The sequence below is a fragment of the Ischnura elegans genome, chromosome 7, assembly GCF_921293095.1.
Source record: "Ischnura elegans chromosome 7, ioIscEleg1.1, whole genome shotgun sequence".
Classification (NCBI taxonomy): Eukaryota; Metazoa; Arthropoda; class Insecta; order Odonata; family Coenagrionidae; genus Ischnura; species Ischnura elegans.
Window position 1 is genome coordinate 114,824,871 of NC_060252.1, and position 21,970 is coordinate 114,846,840.

At 37.1% G+C, this 21,970-nt stretch overlaps 1 protein-coding gene across 1 annotated transcript in view; it reads right to left on the bottom strand.

The window, feature by feature from the left end:
* Positions 1 to 21,970, bottom strand: part of LOC124161983 (probable cytochrome P450 49a1) — a 59,298-nt gene that overhangs the window by 26,419 nt on the left and 10,909 nt on the right. Inside the window, exon 3 of the mRNA XM_046538275.1 lies at positions 21,722 to 21,968. Coding sequence (XP_046394231.1) covers positions 21,722 to 21,968 — 247 coding nt within the window. The remainder of the gene's footprint in view (positions 1 to 21,721; positions 21,969 to 21,970) is intronic.

Genomic DNA, 21,970 nt, shown 5'->3' on the forward strand with positions numbered 1-21,970 from the left:
GCTTGCCAGAGCTCTCTCTTTCTGCATCATGTCCCTCTCTCTTTTGTAAATATTCGTGAGCACCAAATTTCTGATGCTGGTCTAAAGACCATTATTGAGGATTTATCTAGAGACCCAGAGTCACACCCGGGCTGGAAGTTAAAAAACCACCTTCTATGCCATGTCACAAACAGAGCTGAAAAGCCCAAAATTGTTGTACCGCCTGCTATAAGGCCTATGTTGTTTAAATATTTTCATGACCTTCCTACCAGTGGCCACATGGGTATTGCCAAAACTAGTGAGAAAATTGGACGTCAGTTTTGGTGGCAAAATTGGAGGAAGGAAGTCACTGATATGGTCAAAAGATGTCACTCTTGTCAATTATCGAAGCCTTTAAATCGTCTCCCACAGGGGCATATGTCTTCTGTTCTTTCAACTTACCCTTGGGAGAGAATTTATGTAGATTTTGTGGGCCCTTTGCCCCGTAGCAAGAATGGCAATGAGTATGCATTCACAATAATTGATGGATTATCAAAATTCACTTTCATTGAACCCATCAGGAGTCCAACTGCCTCCTTGGTTGTTAACCTGTTGTCAAGGAAAATATTTCCCAAATTTGGATATCCAAAATTTCTTGTGTCAGACAATGGTTCTGCTTTTAAATCAAGGTTATTTCATGATACAATGTTTAAGCTTGGTGTTTCTCATGTTTGCACTTCACCATATTATCCGAAGGCAAACCAAGCGGAGAGGGTTCACAGAAATTTGAAATGTGCCCTCTCGTCCCTCTGTCATAATTCTCACAATAAATGGGAGGAATTTCTTCCTGATCTGTCTTTCTCATTTAACTCAGCTCGTCATTCTAGTATTGGCCACTCTCCGGCTAAGGTGTTCTTGGGTCGTGAGTTGCCACACCCATTGAATAATGTCTGGGAAATTCCCCCTGAAATGTTCAATGATGGTATTGACACAAACAATATGTCTTCCTTTTGGTCTGAGGTACTAAGTAATTTGAATAATGCACACCAGAGACAATCAGTAAGGTTCAATAAGATGCACAGTGATGTTCAATTCAAGGTGGGAGACCAGGTACTTCTCAAAACTCACCACTTGAGTTCCAAATTAAAAGGTAAAACTGCCAAGCTATATCCAAAATGGGAAGGCCCATTCACAATTGTTAAAATGCTTACTCCTGTCACAGTAGCTTTGAAGGTGTCACCAAAAAAGGAGAAAATTGCACATGTTTCTCATTTGAAGGCCTACTGTAATTAATCCAGTCTACTTGGCTAAAACTATCGGATGTTATGTTTACCGATTTCAATTTGTGTTACTGGCAACTTGTATTATTATATAAAAAAACATATATTTGAGTGGTCTATTAATAATTTACTGAAAATATGAATAATATCTCAAATACTTTATGATAATAAGTGAATAATATAATGAATTTAGTATTCTCTACTCCGAAGTGGTGTGCAATTGGTATTGTGTTACCCATCTATATGTCGTCACTTACACCAGATGTCACTTGCCAGTCACTCTTGACTGATTCCATTTTGTTTTCACAAATTTATGAGAGCATTCATTCTGTGAGTGGGAAAATTCACTGTTTGCCAATTGGTGAATTCATTATTTGCTATTTATGGGTCATGCCATTAACCCAAGTTTATTCATGGTCAATACTGCAGCCAACTCGCCAACCCAAGTTATTGGGGGCCTTATTTTGAAGTGATGGGAGCAACCCAGGGATGGTGTTAACCCAAGTTGGTTACTAACCCGAGTCAGCTGTTTGCTCGGGAAGATGATATTTTGTTCATGGCTGATGGCCTGAACACCTGCAATGCCCAGAATGGGACCTGTTGCCACTGATGGAATTGAGAGTCCTGGCACAGATGGCTTATGTCAAGCCACATATTGGCGTAGGGGGGTTGCGTTCCCATCGTCCGGTTGGCTTGCCTTCCGCAGTCAGCACCCAGCAGTATTCTGGCTGGTATTTTGGGGGGATTTATGGGGTTATCCTGTCTGTCGACAGAAGAATTCTAAATATGAATTATTGAAATACTGAATACTTGAATTGTTGAATAAGGCTGTTTGAATAATTGACCATTTAACCTCAGCCATTGACTTGTTTTTATTCCCCTGTTTGCGAGCTTCTCAGTAAAGCTCATTTAAATTCTTGTCCCACATTTAGCTGAATGCTCTCTGTCTTTCGATTCTTGACCATGCAAAATTACTTCTTTCACGTTTTTTCAAACCCAGTATGGCACTGGCTAAGTAATATTTAGAGCATTTTGCTGGTTGATTTTATTCAAATTGTTTAATTTTGCTTGTAATGCAATTATTTATCTGGTGTCTACGACATATAGTGGGCAATTGTGTTTTCTCTGATCCACATGTGGTTAAGCAGTGGACAAAATAGTTAATGTCATTTGTAAATGGGTAAGATGCACTCTTCATCTCTCTCTGCCTCCTACTTGGTTCACGACTGATTGGTACCATCTCATCTAGTTTCTCGATGGTTACCTTGTGTAAATTTTCAGTGATTTATTTATACTGCATCATTACTTTTGAATTCTTTATATTCTCACCCTTGCATCCATGTTATCATGGGGAGTTTATGATGTCTATGCTTTTTGATGTCTGGTATAGTGAACCTTAGTTTTTCATGCTTTGGCCTAATCAAGTAAAAAGGTTTATGGTTCATTCTAATTAGTTTGTGTCTCACTGAGATGGAAGAAAAGTTGATAATTGTGTTAATTCTCTTGTTCCAGTGAATATTTTCTTTGAATTCTTATCCAAAATGTTTGTAAGACGGTACGTGTGGATCAGAAAAGATCTCCTTAATGGAGCAACAAAAGAAAAGAAAAAAATATTATAACAATTAATGAAAAAAAAATATAATAAAAAAATGTAAATTCATCAAAATTGGTTAAAAAAAATGGAAGAAATAAAATAAGAATGAATGAAAAAAAAATACAACAAAAAATATAAGAAAATATCATTACAAAGATTGAATTATTAAAAAAAAAAAAATGTTACAAGGTCCACACTCGTCTATCCTATTTTCTATCTATTATGTAATGATTTATCACTAATGTTATTGTTAGATTTGTTTGATCTGTCATGATTATTGAAGTCTGTGACAATATTAAGGACTTCTCTAAAAGTCAGAAGTTGATTATTTCCTTGTCATGTATCTTTGTTGTTTGCCAAAGCAGTATATTGTGTAAAATTAGGCAGAGATGGAGGCATCTAAATAATATGTATTTTAAGGTTTTCTTGGTAATTTCTAAACTATCGTTTCTCTGATAATGAATGATTACGTGGCCAATATTGTATCATGAGTGCAACGATAGTAATGCTAATAATAATGTCTGTTGAACAATTAATATTTGCTGATTAACTTATGGGAACTCTACAATAATGTAATATGCTATATCGAGGGGTTTGGATTGGTCAGAAATAAATGTTTTTTTTCAATATTTTTAATTCACTTATTTGCTTATTGTTCAGGGGAAGCTCTTTATTGGAAGGGATATCTGTTCTGGGTGAAAAAGTCTCACCCCCATCTTTAGTTCATTTTGTTCAAAAACACATCAGTGGGTGGATGTGCCATAATGGGCACTTTCTCAATCCCTCCGAGATCTTGATCCCTCTGAGACTTAACCCCTCTGAGACTTGACCCCTCTGAGACTCGACCCCTCTGAGACTTGACCCCTCTGAGACTTACCAGTCTCGCGAAGCTCCAGAGTACGTCGTGCCTGACTGATCCACGCGTGGCGCTGATCCTCGCGTCCTGTGAACTTCTCACAATTTATAGTGAATTCACCAACGGTGTCGGCCTCTTTACGGCATGTGTGAACTTCAATTACTTTCCGCCACCGTTTACCCAATTGTAAGGTGAATCGTCAGCGTGAAACCTGTTTCCCCTCCTCTGCCTACACCTCCCCTCTCACGCCTGCTTCGAGCGCGGCCGCGATCTTGTAAGCGGTCTGGCGCTCTCTCTCTGCTACTGACCTCAGACAAGGAAGGAACTCTCTTTCGTGCCCGGCTTCTTCCCAACGGCAAGAGTACATTATCCTCAGGCAATTTAGTATTTTATGTATTGTGCTCCTAAAGCTTACTTCGGTCATTAAGTGTATAAAAATGACGAAAAAAGATGCAAGAGGACTGGCAAATTCATATGCATCGATAAAATTGTATCTCATCGATAAAACTGTATTCGGTCTGGGACTATTTTCTTTCGCGGGTGGTGCCATCTGGTGCCATCGTGCCATATCCTCCTAGAAAGATCACATGCCTTCACAAGCCGTTGGAGATGGCATGGTTTACGTCACGTCTCACCACATTTCAGGGATTTTTGTGGTTAAGTTTGTGAAAAATAGAGTGTCTGGTAATGGTGAAGTTTCCCTTATTCTTTAATTTCATTCACTGGGCTTCAGAAACGTGTTTGTGAGATATTTTTGTTAAAAATGCCTTTCGTGTGTGTATTGTCGGGATGTAATGGAAACTCCGGGACATGGTTCAAGTTTTTAGCTTTCCAAAAGATCCTGAGTTGAAGAAGAAGTGCACTTGGGCGATAAGAAGAAAACATTTCACCCCTACGAAAAACCGTGAGGTATGTACCTTTTCTCGCTGTAATTATTTGGATGTAATTTTGAGTTAGAAGTGGCTTCGGGATGTTGATGCATCAACATCCCGAACTATTCAGTACTGAAGTACTATAGTACTATTCAGTACTAAAAATGGTGATTCAAAATATTGTAGCAGCAATTCTTTCGAAAATTCTTGCATTTTAGTTGTCTTTTTTGTATAATTCATTCGGTAAACGTGTGGTTAAAGGAGAAACTAGGAATAAGCTGCCAAGTTTATAGGATCGAATATTGCTTCTTAGCTTGCCCTATGGTGTATTACACGTCGGCTTTCATCATTTCAAATTATCTTATGCTATAGTTTAAAACAATAAAAATATCAGGCATAAAAATATTTACTATATTTACGAGCCTAGTAATTTGATTTCTCATGCAGAAATACCAAAAATTGGAAATGATTTGACCTAATAAGTTACATGGTATTTTATTATTTATTAATTTTAGGTGTGTGAGCTTCACATCGCACCTTGTGATATCAGAAAATAATCTGTGGCCTTGGACGAGAAGACGAGGAGAAAATTCTTGCTGAATTGAAGGTGCCCAGATTGGAGGAAGGTACCATTGCTTCACTGTTACCTGTCGCCAAGAAGACAGACATTGTGGCAGAAGTGACATATTTGTGGATGTGGATTTGATTTGTGCAAGTTGGTGCAGTGATAGTGGACGTTCATCGGAGAAAGTATTGACGATAGTTTGTATGTATCGACCAGTCCTCTTTTAAATAAATTTCTATTCGAAAGAGAATAAGAGTAATTGTATCGCTAAATTAGATGTGGGATAGAAGAGAAAATTGGAAATATTATTATTGTGGTTGACAATAGAAAATACATAATATATGTATTGTATTTCTGTGGGTTTTTTCTTTCCTGCCTCTTTAAAATTTCTTGCGGTGGTGACTTCATGCAAAGTAAGTATAAAATCGGAGGTGTGATCTAAGAGATAACATGTTTTATTTTACAAGTGTTTATGCTGGTGATTTGGCAGGACTTTCATATTTTTAATAGGTTGATACATTTACTGCAGTTACCTAAGGACTTTTACTCATCCCAAATAATTTTTCAAATACTTTAGCGCCTGATATGGGTAAGTTTTAGTAGCTGAGACTGAACTATACGTTAATTTTTGCTTGCATTTTGATGAATTCGATCATACTAATAGCAGATGTGTCAGCAATCCTGTTTCATCGGCAATTTTTATTTAAAAATTTTATTTCGTCAGGCTTTAGGGTAAGCTTTTTAATGCTCGTGGGCTATGTGATGTCTTATTGAGTGTCAAAATTAATAAGAATTTACTCTAATTAACATCTCAAGGTTTCCAAGTAAGTACGAGCCACTTAAGAATGCTGGATGCTGGGGGTGCGTGAATTAGCCATGAGAATCTCATTTTTCGCAGAGTTATTTAAGTGGCCGAGTAAGTTTTGTAAGTTCTCAATGGGTAAATAATACTATATCATGAATTCTAATTACCATGAAAAACTCACAACCGACAAAAACATTGTCGGTCGTGAGTATTTCATGGTAATTAGAATTCATGATATGGTGTTATTTACCTATTGAGAACTTACAATTCATAATGATTCGTATCAAGGTTCTCGCTACGGTCGGTAGCTATCGATTGTGTTGCGTTCGATACATTTTTCGATCGTGCGAGTTACGATATATCTAATTTCGACCTAATCGATTGAGATTAGCCTGAGTGCCGTGTTCCTGCGCGCTTCGTATCCAATCGTACGTGCTTAGTAGCGGACATTCACATGCTGCGTACGCGCTTCGTCGACAGGCCGCGAACGGAAATTATCCATTGACGAAAAGCGACGGAGCGGCATAGTATCCCCTTAGTCAATGGGTACTATGTACATACGAATTAGATACGGAGGGTTCTGTGCCGTCTGGGTATAAGTATGTATTAGTTTTCTATACTATTTTTACTCGGTATAATAAATAGCTAAAATTGAGATATTAAACTACTCAAACATTTACATAATTTGTGACAATAATTAGACATTTTCAAGTTCTATATCAATAGATCAAATATTTATAGCCTTATATGGTTATAAATCCCAGACGGCACATAAAAAATAAAGAAACATGTAAAATAAAACATGGTATCTCTTAGATCACACCTCCGATTTTATACTTACTTTGCATGAAGTCACCACCACAAGAAATTTTAAAGAGGCAGGAAAGAAAAAACCCACAGAAATACAATACATATATTATGTATTTTCTATTGTCAACCACAATAATATTTCCAATTTTCTCTTCTATGCCACATCTAATTAGCGAAACAATTACTCTTATTCTCTTTCGAATAAAAAATTATTTAAAAGAGGACTGGTCGATACATAAAAACTATCTTCAATACTCTCTCCGATGAACGTCCACTATCACAGCATCAACTTGCACAAATCAAATCCACATCTACACATATGTCACTTCTGCCACAATGTCTGTATTATGTATTTTCTATTGTCAACCACAATAATAATATTTCCAATTTTCTCTTCTATCCCACATCTAATTTAGCGAAACAATTACTCTTATTCTCTTTCGAATAGAAAATTATTTAAAAGAGGACTGGTCGATACATACAAACTATCGTCAATACTTTCTCCGATGAACGTCCACTATCACTGCACCAACTTGCACAAATCAAATCCACATCCACAAATATGTCACTTCTGCCACAATGTCTGTCTTCTTGGCGACAGGTAACAGTGAAGCAATGGTACCTTCCTCCAATCTGGGCACCTTCAATTCAGCAAGAATTTTCTCCTCGTCTTCTCGTCCAAGGCCACAGATTATTTTCTGATATCACAAGGTGCGATGTGAAGCTCACACACCTAAAATTAATAAATAATAAAATACCATGTAACTTATTAGGTCAAATCATTTCCAATTTTTGGTATTTCTGCATGAGAAATCAAATTACTAGGCTCGTAAATATAGTAAATATGTTTATGCCTGATATTTTTATTGTTTTAAACTATAGCATAAGATAATTTGAAATGATGAAAGCCGACGTGTAATACACCATAGGGCAAGCTAAGAAGCAATATTCGATCCTATAAACTTGGCAGCTTATTCCTAGTTTCTCCTTTAACCACACGTTTACCGAATGAATTATACAAAAAAGACAACTAAAATGCAAGAATTTTCGAAAGAATTGCTGCTACAATATTTTGAATCACCATTTTTAGTACTGAATAGTACTATAGTACTTCAGTACTGAATAGTTCGGGATGTTGATGCATCAACATCCCGAAGCCACTTCTAACTCAAAATTACATCCAAATAATTACAGCGAGAAAAGGTACATACCTCACGGTTTTTCGTAGGGGTGAAATGTTTTCTTCTTATCGCCCAAGTGCACTTCTTCTTCAACTCAGGATCTTTTGGAAAGCTAAAAACTTGAACCATGTCCCGGAGTTTCCATTACATCCCGACAATACACACACGAAAGGCATTTTTAACAAAAATATCTCACAAACACGTTTCTGAAGCCCAGTGAATGAAATTAAAGAATAAGGGAAACTTCACCATTACCAGACACTCTATTTTTCACAAACTTAACCACAAAAATCCCTGAAATGTGGTGAGACGTGACGTAAACAAAGCGATCTCCAACGGCTTGTGTGGGCTTGTGCCAGCTTGTGAAGGCATGTGATCTTTCTAGGAGGATATGGCACGATGGCACCAGATAGCACCACCCGCGAAAGAAAATAGTCCCAGACCGAATACAGTTTTATCGATGAGATACAATTCTATCGATGCATATGAATTTGCCAGTCCTCTTGCATCTTTTTTCGTCATTAAAGGAAATAAAGAAACAAAACCTTTTTAGTAACTTCCTAAGCGCGATTTTTGTATCTTGATGGTCCACCCTCGTATTCAGGTACGAAAACTTCCTGTGCCGTCTGGGAATCATTATATAAGTACAATCATTACCACTTTGAGCCTTGATGAAGATATCATTTACTCTGACTGAGAAGAAAAATGATGAAAACCTTTCAGATTTTATCTAAGATAGGACAAAATAAGATGAAGTACCCATGCTAACTGAATTGGCTAATTTCTGTTCTGAAAGCCTGAACAAGCATTTCATTGACTCAATCAATCTCATCATCTCCTCTTTAAAGAGCCCATCTGCTGATGTCACTGATCTTCTAAGAGAACTCCCTGTAACCGCACCTGCATTCAAATGGCAGTGGGTTACTCCCACTGACATTTTTAAAACTATCAAAAGCTTCAGAAAATCAAACTGCACCGACATTTATGGATTATCTGCCAACCGTATCATACAATTAGCAGATGTACTCAGTGAACCCCTTGCAATAATCTGAAATACTTGCTTTCAGTCAGGCTCATTCCCAAAAAAACTCAAGATATCGAAAATAGTCCCTATTCATAAAAAAGGTGATAGAACCTCACCAGCAAATTACGGCCCAATTTCTATCATTCCTGTTTTTGGTAAGATAATTGAAAAAGTCATTAAATTTTAGCTCTACAGTCATTTTCACGATAATAATCTATTTACACCCTCTCAATATGGCTTTCGTCAAGGTCGTTCTACATCTTCTGCCATCAAATCATCTGGTCGATAACTTACTTTGAAAATAGATCCTCTCTTGTTCTAACAGCTTGTGACCTTTCTAAAGCTTTTGATTGTGTTTCCCATCCACTACTCCTTAGAAAATTACAATATTATGGTATCAATAATACTGAATTAAAACTCATGGAGTCCCACTTAACAAACCGCTCGCAATGTGTTCAAGTGAATAATTCACTGTCTGCCCCTCTTAACGTAACACATGGTGTACCACAAGGATCAGTCCTCAGTCCTCTTTTATTTTTAATTTTGATAAATGATCTCCCACACCATCTTCCTTGCACGTCAGTTTTATATGCTGACGACACTACTCTGATACATGATCTAAACGACCCCACCTATCCTTCGCATGTTATCCTTTCAGTGGCCGAAGAATGGTTCTCAGCAAACAGGCTTGCCCTTAACACAAATAAAACCCAACAAATGGTGTTTTCCTTAAGCCCTACTCTGTGCCACACTAGAAATTTAAAGCTACTGGGCTTTGACCTTGACTGCAGACTACTATGGGATTGTCATACATCCTCTACAACTGCTAAGTTATCAAAAGCCACATTCCTTCTTAGAAAACTGAAAACACTCATTCCCGCTGAATATCTTCGAGCACCCCAACAACACACATTTGGATATACATATGTATTTATATTGTATTTTCATGGGTCACATACATATGTATTTTTGTTATGTATTACATCTGCAATACATGTGTATTATTGAATGTATTTCCTTTGTATTCATACATATGTAAAAGTGGTACGTGTTACACGATAAATACATTTGTAATTTTGTGTATTTTTGAAATTTGAATACTTATGTAAATGTGGTAAAAAATATACAAAAAATACAAATGTAAATATCGTGAAACACGTACCACTTTTACATATGCATGAATACAGAGGAAATACATATGTAAATGTGGTCAAAAATACACAAAATATACATTATGTATATTTCCAGTAATTTTTGAGAGGTGGATTTTCGTGGCGTCTTGTGAAATGTTCATAAAAATTTTTTCCAAAAATAATATGTTCACTGCAAACGCCAGATTTCCTCATTTTAATGATCATTCATCCATTCGAATTTATACCCAGAAAGCTTAAAAATAAATCATATACTGGTCGATATGAGCAAGGGTAGTATGGCGGCCATATTTATGTTAATTTGTAAATGCACGCGAAATACAGACGTATTACATATGTAAAATTCAGTTTCCATCCGCGAAATATACACATGGAAAAATGGTTCATAATACATGAAAAATACAAAAAATAGTTCTTGCACATAGCAAAAGTAAAAGCGAAGTTTAATTTTTAAACAATATTGTAATATAACTGTTTAAACAAAAAAATTAAATTCTCAATTCTGCGTCTCCACTGTCGCAATAAGCTAGGGAAGTGAGTGGGAGTGATACAGTTATAATCTCGTTAACAGTTAAGCTCGGCATTTCGTTCGAGACTACGAGAACATGCAGTAGGAGGAACTCCGGCTACTGATGTATAGTTAATTTTATATTTGTTTGTATTATTATACGTATTGGAAGAGTTGACATAGTGTTTTAATCCTCGATAACCGGTGCGTGTGGATTGTGTGCTCAACCCGAAGCTATGTTTTGCTGGAAATCTGCTTCAATCCCGCACGTTATTGCGATTCGTGCAAGCCAGCAACTCCAACAGTTTCCTGTCACTGGATAATTAAGGTAAGGTTTGATTTATCTTTTATTGTGGGTGAAATGATTGATATCACTGTAAACCATGCAAGTAGTTCTCCAGTGTTTCACGAGAGTATTTTCGTATACGCGTATTCTTCAATATTTTTGACTAAAGATGTGCTACTATACGATTAAAACCTTCTATTTATTAGTAATTTGGCAAAATAACGTCGCAATTATATTGTACGCCTACATAGACTACATTAATTATGTTATTTGAGTATATTTTGGATACAACTATTGGCGCAATGTGTTGACCATGGGCGCAATGGGTTACAATTTTTTCTGCTCTTAATTAAGAGCAGAAAAAATTGTTTAAAGGAATGTTTTCGTTCACGTGTGAGTTGTTTTATTGCTGTTTATTACCACAACCTACGGTATTGTAGTTCTTGCATTCCTAGTTATCCTATGCTTTAGTCATAATATCTATGACCGTAGACTTATCAGCGTAGCCTTGTCACTAATAGATTCCCCGAAGTTCCGAACCGTTTTGCCCACTACTTCTAACTATTTAACGAACAAGAAGTATTGGTCGTGTAAAATCGGTTCCCTGAAAGCAAAATGTAATATTTCTTTCATCTTGAAATGTAGTCAATCAAGGTGCATGTCGTCATTATTATTAACACAAGATAAATACGTAACTTTCATGCGAAAGTTTGTCATTACATGTAAGAAAAAGGTGCGTACGGGCCAAATTAATTAATTATAATTTTCTTTTCATGATCTTTCGCGCATACCCAGCAGGCGACGATGTAAATAGCTTGGCCTGGACAAGAGGAGAATGGATTACGGAAAAAAAACGACGAAGCAAAGCCAGAAGACCAGGTGGAATTGTTAATACCGAGGTAAGGTTTTAGGGAAAAATTATTTTTATCCATAATGGAGAGGTTTCTTAAAGTTAAGCCTGAAATTATCGGTTATATGAAATTTATTGTTTGAAAATTTGATATCACAAGTTTATATTTTTTCTGTGTGAGTCATCCGCTACTAAATCATGGTACTAATATATTAGTATCATGTACTAAATAAGCATACCAATGGATACACTTTTTCCTAGTTAATTTATATTTAAAAGTAGTCATATGATCTTTTCTCATATTTCTCATTCTTCTTAAGAGAAAGGCTATTAATTTTGTAAAATGAAAGCATATCCCCAAAATATCTGATTTCTCAAGGGACAAGGTCAAATCTGTGCTAGCTGGGACCTCGACATAATTGGTAAATGAAAAATTTTAAAACTTATGTCTGGAATCTAGCAGAGAAGCCAAACTTTCATTTGCATTCAGAATACAGAATTAGTACTAAAATTACAGACTTCACAGAATACTGACTGCCTATATGAATGGAAAAAAAAAATTGAAAGGCCTTGAGCTCCTATTCAGATCTTACAAAAAGATATATTTTTGCATGGCTTTTAAACTTGACTTCTTCTTTTCTCCTTTCAGGAAGTGGCTGATGGTGCAGAGTTGGTTTCCTGAATTCAGGTTTCATCTTGTGCAATGGGTTACAACGTTTGTTCCGTGTTAACATTTTTTTCTATTTTCCAACTCATACCATTGTTTGTACTTGATTTATCTTTGTGCCATTTTTTAAATCTAAGTTTCACCTCCTGTTTGCTGGCCCTTAATGCTTGTTAGCAATATTCATGGCCACACTTGTTCTTTGTGTGAATTATTTTATTTTTCTCTTTGAATAAATGTTTTGTTATCTGCATGTTCTGGTTTCCTTATATTTATTCATCCATTTGATCCATATTGATATTGAGTGGATGTGGGTCAGAAAATCAATATGTATAATTCATGTACGAGGGCCTGCCATGTAAGGGCATTCAGATTTCCAATTTGTAATACGCACGTATACATACATCCTGAAGGACTTTTGAGCCACTTTTACCTGAAATTTGCAGACGTAATACGATTGTATTCCATCTTATACATATATATACTTTATGTATGGGTAACCAGATTTCCAATTTGTAATACGCATGTATACATACATCCATAGGGACTTTTGAACCACTTTTACGTGAAATATACTGATGTAATACGATCGTATTCCATCTTATACATATGTATTTGGTCACGTATTTTTTGTGTAATATTGATGTAATACAGATGTAATACAAAAGCCGTGTTATCTGGGCAGTTTACTTTGCCATTTTTCACTGCCACCTCTCCTATGGCATTGAGGTTTGGGGCCATTCTTCCTCATCTAAAGAGTTATTCATTTTACAGAAAAGAGCCATTAGGATTATTACCAATTCTAACGTAAGGGAACACTGCAAACCACTATTCAGGCAGCAAGGGATTATGACATTGTACGGTCTATATATATTTAAATGTTTAATAAATGTAAAAGTGAACATTGACAGCCATAAAACTGGTGCTGATGTCCACCATTACAACACAAGGCTCAAAAATAATCTGTTACAGCCCCACTGTAGGCTGTCAACTGCAAAAAATTCTTTTGACCATGTTAAACTTTGCATGTTCAACCACTTACCTCAAGAGGCAAGAAATTGTACTTTAAGAAAGTTTAAAGGTGTTCTTCACTCGTGGATAGTGACTCAAGCTTTCTATTCACTCAATGAATTTCTGGAGAGCAATACTCTAAATTGTATATTCTAGCTTTAGCTTTTCTTTGACGAAGACTAATACATTGTATTATTTTTAATGTTGAATAAATTATGATTATGATTATGGTTACCTCGTGATATTCCTAATCAGTTACCTACCGTAATTATTTAACAACCATTTTATAAAGGCACGAGTAAGCCACTGTTTATGTATATTTTTGAAAATTTCTAGTTGTTATTTTTGAACTAAGTATTTGATATTTTTAAATGTACGAATCGGACGCACTTAAATCAGTACCATCAAATAATGAATTCAGACTAACCATCTAACCTTACCTAACCTCTAGTTTTGCAATAGTAGCGGTAGTTACTGAGGGCAAGCTCAGGCATTCTTACGACGCCATTACTTATGGCTTACTGCAGTTCGCTCAGTTCCTCCCATCTGGTGATGGATGGAGATCTTGAAGTGAGTGTAATGCAATATGAGGAGTGTGCACTGTGGAGATCTTCCATCCGATGAGCACACAGAGCCTATAAAACTAATTGTTCTCTGTGGAGGACATGAGCATTATTTTGCTCACGGAAGAAAAAGCGGTGTTTCTATATCATGACTTATAATTCGGTATTGTTCATGATGTCACAACAACAACATATTAGAAACCGACATTTTTGTCGAATAATGCTATCCACTTATTTATTTGCAGGAATTAATGCACTTGAAATTTTTCAATTAAAGTTTACCTTCCAATATACAGGTGTGGAGGAAATTGGTTATATTTTAATATGAAGAGAGAAAAACATCCCTATATTATCAATTTAGCATTGCCTATGAAATGATTGGTAAACTAAAAATCTACCTTTCCCTGCGTCTCAATGAGTATTTCTGAACATGTCTTATATCTCACTTCTGTAAACGTACTCCATGTTTGAAGAGGGTCATGATAGTCTATTATAGTAGCCTCAAGGAGCATCGTTTACGTTATTTTTTAAACCTGTCCATATTGCTCGATTGATTTAAACTTTCGCGATCCATGTTGAGTGGTGAGTAGGTTCTTCGGGTGGATCTGCATTTCCTTTTTTCTTCACGCAACATTTCGCCATGCACGCTGGAGGCCTCCTCAGGGTCAAATGGTCCCTCAGTGGTACAACACAGCGGCCATTTACGTGGGTGGAGTGAAAATTGGGATTGGGTGATAGGACAAAATAAAATGAAGTATCCATGCGAACGGAATGGGCTTATTTATGGTTACCTCTTGAAATTCGTAATCAGTTACCTACCGTAATTAATTAATCACTATTTTATTTTTATATTTAGCGCTGCTCACATTCTTCACTATTTAACGTGCCGCAGACGCGATATGGCTGTTCCACAGAACCTTGTTCTTCCCAACCAGCCAGATTACACATTGTGCGCAATTGTATACGTTGTAGGGGTAGTGTTTTGTTTGTGTGAGCAGAAACCAAGAACCCTATATAAGGACGGTAATGCCTCGTTCACATTACGATCGTCCGAGCCGTCGTCGGAACTATCGTGCATTCACATTACGATGGTTAAAAAATGTGCTGCCCTCAAGTGCTGACATCTAAAGTGAACGGGAAATTGAATGTTAGCAAAGCTGTTGAGGTATGCATGGACAAGATATTACTGTGTTTAACGTGTATTTACCGAATAATTTTTCTTCCGCCCATATTCTTCCTTCCTAGGACAAATCCATGAAATGTCCATGGAAAAAATAGAGCTTCACGAGCTTTTCGTCTTTCTCTTGTCGCTTCCGTTTCCGGTCTCCCAGCGCCTAACCATCGTAAAGTGGCAACGTTCGGAACTACGTCAACTATAGTCAGAACTTGCATTCACACGGCTAGTTCGGTCAACTATCGTTAGGACGACGGCTCGGACGATCGTAATGTGATGCCCCGTTTATACCACGATCGTACCGACGTTGATCGCGACTACTGCACGTTTACACGTCTAAAAGTTACCATCGTAACTCAGTGCTGCCCTCGTTGTGGAATTGTGTCAGATAACAACTGACGACGACACTGCGTGAGAAAATTGAAATCCTGGAAATTAAGAAGCAAAAGAATATTAATGTTTTCATGTGCTAAAACTGAAGCTAGACCGAACTGTCGGTAAAACGTTAAAGAATGTAGGTTTCTTTATGGGAATCTGTCCAAAGTTTAGCAATATTCTTGCGGTTAAGACAGTAGATATGTCTCCTTGCTACGTTCCAAATTGTAATATTTTGCTAACTGGTCACTTTATTATAATATCGACTCAATCCGGATTTAACGTGTCCAAAATAATTTTTTCAAATTAAATAATTACGATTTATTAATCTCTTTGTCTGATTACAACACTTCATATATTCTTTCCCTAGTTAATTTGAAAATTCTTGCACGACCAAGGATCCTCCAACAAAGGCATATTCCTCTACAAAACTATCAATTAATATTTAGATTGTTCCTATCTCTTTATAAGTAACTTTTAATGGATCCCGTCATAGCTATATAAATCCCCACCTGCTTGTTTTTAATTACCATAGAGCAAATTATGCCTTCAACTCCCAGCTATGATGAGATAAAACTAAAACTAGTCAAAAAAGTCCGTGAAGTCTTTAAGAAACTAGATTCTTCGAGAGAATATGTCAAAACATTCAAGAATATTCACGCATTAAAGACAGTACATATTTCTGTTATAATTTAACTAGAAAAGGCTTAGATTTCGGCTTGATTCGGCACAAGTATTGATATCTCCACGTCCTCATCTAAATGTTATGGTTATTTCTGGCGAATTTTATTGTGAAATCCTTTATACAATCATTTAATTGGTTAACATTTTGTGCATGTTTGTTATTTTCCATCATCTGTGAAGTATAATGTAAGGATACATGGGTATGGGTTAACCTGTAAATAAAGAAATACATAAAACTGGTATAGTATAGAATATCCGATATCATTTGGTAAATAGAACATCAGAAAAAACTTTCCCATCACGTCCTTCCATTACCTGCTCAATAATGTCTTCATTCGTTGCCATATATCTTTGATATATTAGAGTTATTTATGAAATATCAATTACTGTATCAAGATTGCAACGGCGCGAAAGAATCGTATATGCATCGATCTTCATTTCGATCTCTTTTTTCTTGGCACACTAGCGCTAACCATCTTAAGTTCGGCAGTGTTAGGTACTAAGGCCTACGATGGTAACTCTGCGCGTCTACACGACGTTTTGAGGTTACGATCGTACGGATCAACGTCCCGACGATCGTTGTGTAAACGGGGCATGAATGAGGCATAATGTCACAGATATATACTTCTAGATTGGCAGTCCCTATGTTTTCCTCACGGTGGCGCTGAAGCCGGCCGGCAGAACAATTTTGCGCAACTAGCCATATTGCTTTCACCGACCGCTACTCGTGTCCCATTAACACCCGTGTATTAGAAAGGCTACTTTTACCGCTTTTGGTGCTTTTTAGAAGAAGAATGGTGAACCACTGCGTTGTATGGGGGTGCATTTTTAAGTACTCTTCGAGGAAAAAAGTTCCTGGGGGTGAAAATGTGTCTCTACACACGTAAATAATAGATATAAGGAAAGCATGGTTTACGTTAAGTAATGTCTCCGCTTCCATCTCGCACCGCATGAAAATTTTTTCCAATGCCTTTTTTTGAACGTATCACCACGAAATTTCTAAAATGAAAATTGCAGGTTATGGTCTACCATTTTAATTTTTTTTCTAGGCAAAATTCACATAGTTGTAGAAATAGCATCATGAATCTGTGGCACCTAATATTTGCTAAAATGCAAAATATTCTCGAAAATAAATTCTAAAGGTGTGTGACGGAAGTGAATATTTAACGATGTTTCTGAAAGCGATATTATTTCAAATGCGGTAGTTTTATATCTCTAGCATCAGTAATTAACAATAATATGTGCTATTTCGGTCTCTATCTTTGTGTTTTGTCGTGAAATCATAATGATCGTTATTCAGTTGTGTTTTGTGTGGTTACCAAGAAAAGATTATCTCTGGTTTCCTTTATGCCATGTACTTTCCGCTGTTGTATTATTATATTGTATCCGTATTTTATTTCCATTGAAGTATTATTACTTGTTTAGATCTGAGGAGCGTGCATGATGGACCTTTAATTATGCCTGGTAACTTAAGGAATTTCTTTCAAAAGCTTAAGTTTTGACTTTGTGAATACCTGTTGTATTTAATTGCATTGTCTATGTTTTCCCTGCGTAAAAATTCAAGCATACACTTATGCTGTCAGCCATATATGTGTTTATTCCTTTTTTCCGAACCTTACCTCATTCGAGTGGCTATGCCTTATCATAAAACTCTGGGAGGGAGAGGGAGGGGCTCAAGTGATGAGGGGCGCTCAATGGAGAGGTGCCTATAGCGTAACTTTGGGTAAATCCGGCCCTGAGCAAGGCTATGTGGAAAGTGGTTCATAACGAGGTTGGTTACATCCAAAACAATACAACCTTTCCACCTCGTGCTAATCAGTTACGTGATCATTTTGTGGATTCTATATAAAAATGGCGTGTGAGTGAAATCTGTGAGTTTTTTAAGCCAATAACTTGTTTTCAAGTTCCCAATCGGGTGATCGTGAGGGAAAATCTAAAACACTGCCTGTATAAAATATTGTAAATTATATTTCTGATGCTTAAGGATATAGGAATTCAGTCGCATCGACTCTTTACGACTTCGAAAAAGCATTTTACAGCGTCAAGCAGCCTGCCTTGTAAAGAAAGCTAGATTGTAATGGGGTTAAGGAAGTAGAATCAAATTTTATTAAGTTATATTTTCCGCCCGATTACTTATGGCAGTGCATTGGCGGATCCAGGGGGGGGGGGCACGGGGGCACGTGCCCCCCCCAGACCCTAAAAAATGTGCTAGATTTTTAATACCGTCCCATTATCATTTCGTTCGTTTTGTATGACGAGGTATCCTTGTGCCCCCCTGAACAAAATCCTGGATACGGCCTTTCTTGTGCCCCTCCCAGAAAGAAATCCTGGATCCGCCCCTGCGGCAGTGAAAGGTTAGGGGGAATTTCTTCTAGTATCTTATGAATTGCGAGACTTTATTAAAACTGAGTGCAATTGACAACTCATACAGTTGGCGGAAACATCAAACCTTTGGAATTGTCGAATTATTTTGTTCGAATAGCATGACAATGCCGCTGGTAAAGCTAAGGGTGAACCAGGGTGAACAATACTATGTATTCGCGATAGTAGGCAAGCTGACCGTTCCTAGCAGACGACGTAGTTAACCATTTTCCCCCATCTCCTACGCCCCTTTTATATTTGCGCACAATATATCTGTATCGAGATAACTCTTGCATTTGGATTCAAGATCTAATATTTTGAGCAGGAACCGAATTAGTAATAATCCTAGCTCTGCTTGCATTACCAATTTCATAACTTCGTCCCGGTTATGCTCCAGTCAAATATCGGCTAATTTACCACGTAAGTGTCACGATTTCCCTTTATTTTTAATTTGATCTATCTTAAACGAAAATGACAACGTTTTCTATAGTTAAAAGCCTTAATCAAACCACCATTATCTTTCACAATGTTATTTTCCTCCAGTTCCTTACGTATGCAAACTCATATGTGGGTGAAAGCAACATGGCCGCCAGACGAGCGTCCCGGCTTCACCCCACCCCCCGCCACTGCCAATCTAGTGTATATATCTGTGGGTAATGTACTTTCTGAAATATGTTATCAATGGCTGCGCAAGTAATTCAAGTTCCTACTTTGGCCGCTGTGGCGCCGCCCACCGCATGCGAGGCTGGTAGCAGACGTTACAATAGGGAAACAATGTTATTTCTCAATTTTATTTAACCAAATTACGGCGAACAATGATGAGTTTTACCAATTTTTCTGATAGGATGAGTTAGATTATAGTCATATCTCTATTTGATGGGATGGAATAAACCCAGATGTCTGTGATAGTACAGCTAAGTGAAATTATATTCGCACCGGTGCCATCCGTAAGAAACTGTTTTAACTGCCTGAAAAAGTCGAAAATCCGCCAATTAACCTCAGGTGCACGATATAATCAAGGAAGGAAATCGATAAATGAATGAATATACAAGAAATTTGCAGCATGCAGGTCTGTTCGCCATGATATCTTGACAGACTATTTCGAGAAAGCTCAGGTGATAGTGCAGCCTACCGACACATTTGAAACATGGCGGATCATTGTTTACAATTTTTCGGCACAAGCTGATGACTTTAAACCATTATCTCGAGTGAGTAAATGATTCTGAAATCGAAGTATACTTAAACAACTGCTCCGCTATGCAAGATCGATGCATTGTTATTGAACCCAAATTGCATTGTTATGCGGGCATTCTTTCACGTACACAGACAGCATCGCCCATTGAAAATACAACACTCTCACCCTCACTGATGCCGATATCGGTGCGCACTGATTTTGTATCAAGCAATACTATTTCTTTCACCATAGGTACTAACCGAACACCTAAAACGACTTTAAAAGATTTTCTTAATTTTAAGATCACCGAATACGTACCTTGCATTCCAACGGAATAAACGGGCAATAAACAGAATGATTGCTCGAGGCAAAAAGAAATTTAATGAATTACTCATCTTGAAACAGCATACATTGCACTAGAACAAGGCAAAGTCTTCATACTTGCAGCGATATATCACAATTTTACCCTGATCCAGTCTATTTAGTAATTTAGAGTCTTATCCTCGCAAAGGCAGTTGAAGTAACATACGAATAATATCAAAAGGCAAACATTTACACTTCAACAATCGTTTCTAAAAACACTGAAATTATAATCAGCAGAGAATTGTATCACACGAACTCACAATCACAACAATCGATCATTTTTTCTCTACAAATGACCTTTTAATCGTTCCACATGTGATTTCAAGCCACAGAAATGTTTCCTTACAACATAAAAACTTCTGCGAAAGTCGTAGATTCGTAGCGAACACTAGATACACACCAACACCATAAAATCAATGCTGTCACTACTAATCACAAATTAAAATAATTATACGCCTAAATAATTAATTATGTGATATCTTCAGGGCGAAAGTGTAGGTCACACACTCAAAAATACATTTGCAAACACGATAAGTGGTAAAGCGCAATCCTTCCTTGGAATAGCCTTCATCCATTTCTCAAGCTCGGACTCCATCTGAAAAAGTATCGTAATATCCTTTTAAATTTCGATATTTATTAAAATAATGAGACTTAACGGACAAAATTAGGAGCAAAATGACTTCAAATTTTCATGCAACCGCAATGGCGGACGACAATGACTCACGTGTACTTACTTTGTCTGTAAACAACATCCTGATCTTCACACCCAGAAGTTTATTATTCCCCTTCGCAGATGAATTTCCGCAAAAGAATCCTGGCCACCAATAATTACGTAAACCCATTTCTTCCTGAGTAATCAACGATTTTGCAAGGGACTCTCACGTTTCTCCCATTAGAGGCAATGGCAAAATGGCTGTGACGCTGCCTCCCAATTGGTGGTCGGCGCTGCCATCGGCGGGATTGACCATATTAACTTGCGACACGAATTTTGGACAAATGACGATCGGAGCGCACGAAGACAACCGTCCTTATGTAGGGTTCTTGGCAGAAACTTAGAATTAATCATTTAATTTGACATAGAGACATAGTATTTTGTGGAAGTAACCAAGTGTTTTCATTGTTAATATGGAACCCTTCCACCACGTAAATGCTTCAAGTTTTGATTTCATTTTTATTTAATAGAGACATATTTTTATTATAATTTTATTTTTTATTTTGTATTTATTTATTTATTTTGTTTTGTATATTTTATCTTTTTTAAGTTTTTATTTCGGTTTTTATTGTTATTATTTTTGTATTTTATTTTTTTTAATTTCTTTAATATTAAATTTTTTTATATTTTATTTTCAGTTTTTATACATATTGAGCATTTAGCATTTGAACTGTTTAACTCTATATTTAGATTTGTACTAATTCTAAAAGAAAGAAAGATACAGGATAGACTCATAGGCGAGTAATTTTCCGAGGCAGTTTGTACGTGGTTGCAATATCTCGGTTGTAATGCCATAAGTCTGTAAGAAGTGGATTTTTTGTTTCCCCGAGCCTGAACTTTAAGTTATTGGCTACTTTGGAGACAGTCGATCGCATCGGGAAATGGACAATGCTCACTCACTCTGTGAGGATGCTGCCACCGCCCTCGTAGAAGTCCTTCCTGAGGACGGACCGGAAGTGGTCGATGCCTTGCAGGGTCTCCCGGTGGGGCCAGGGGCCCTCGTTGCGAAACACCGTCTCGACGTCCTCGGGCCGGTAGCAGAACACGAGGTCGCTCCGACCCGGGATCTTGCTCAGCTTGACAATCGGGCCGTACGTTTTGTACATATACTTGTGGATGTCATCGATCTGCATGCCTCCGAGTTCGCCT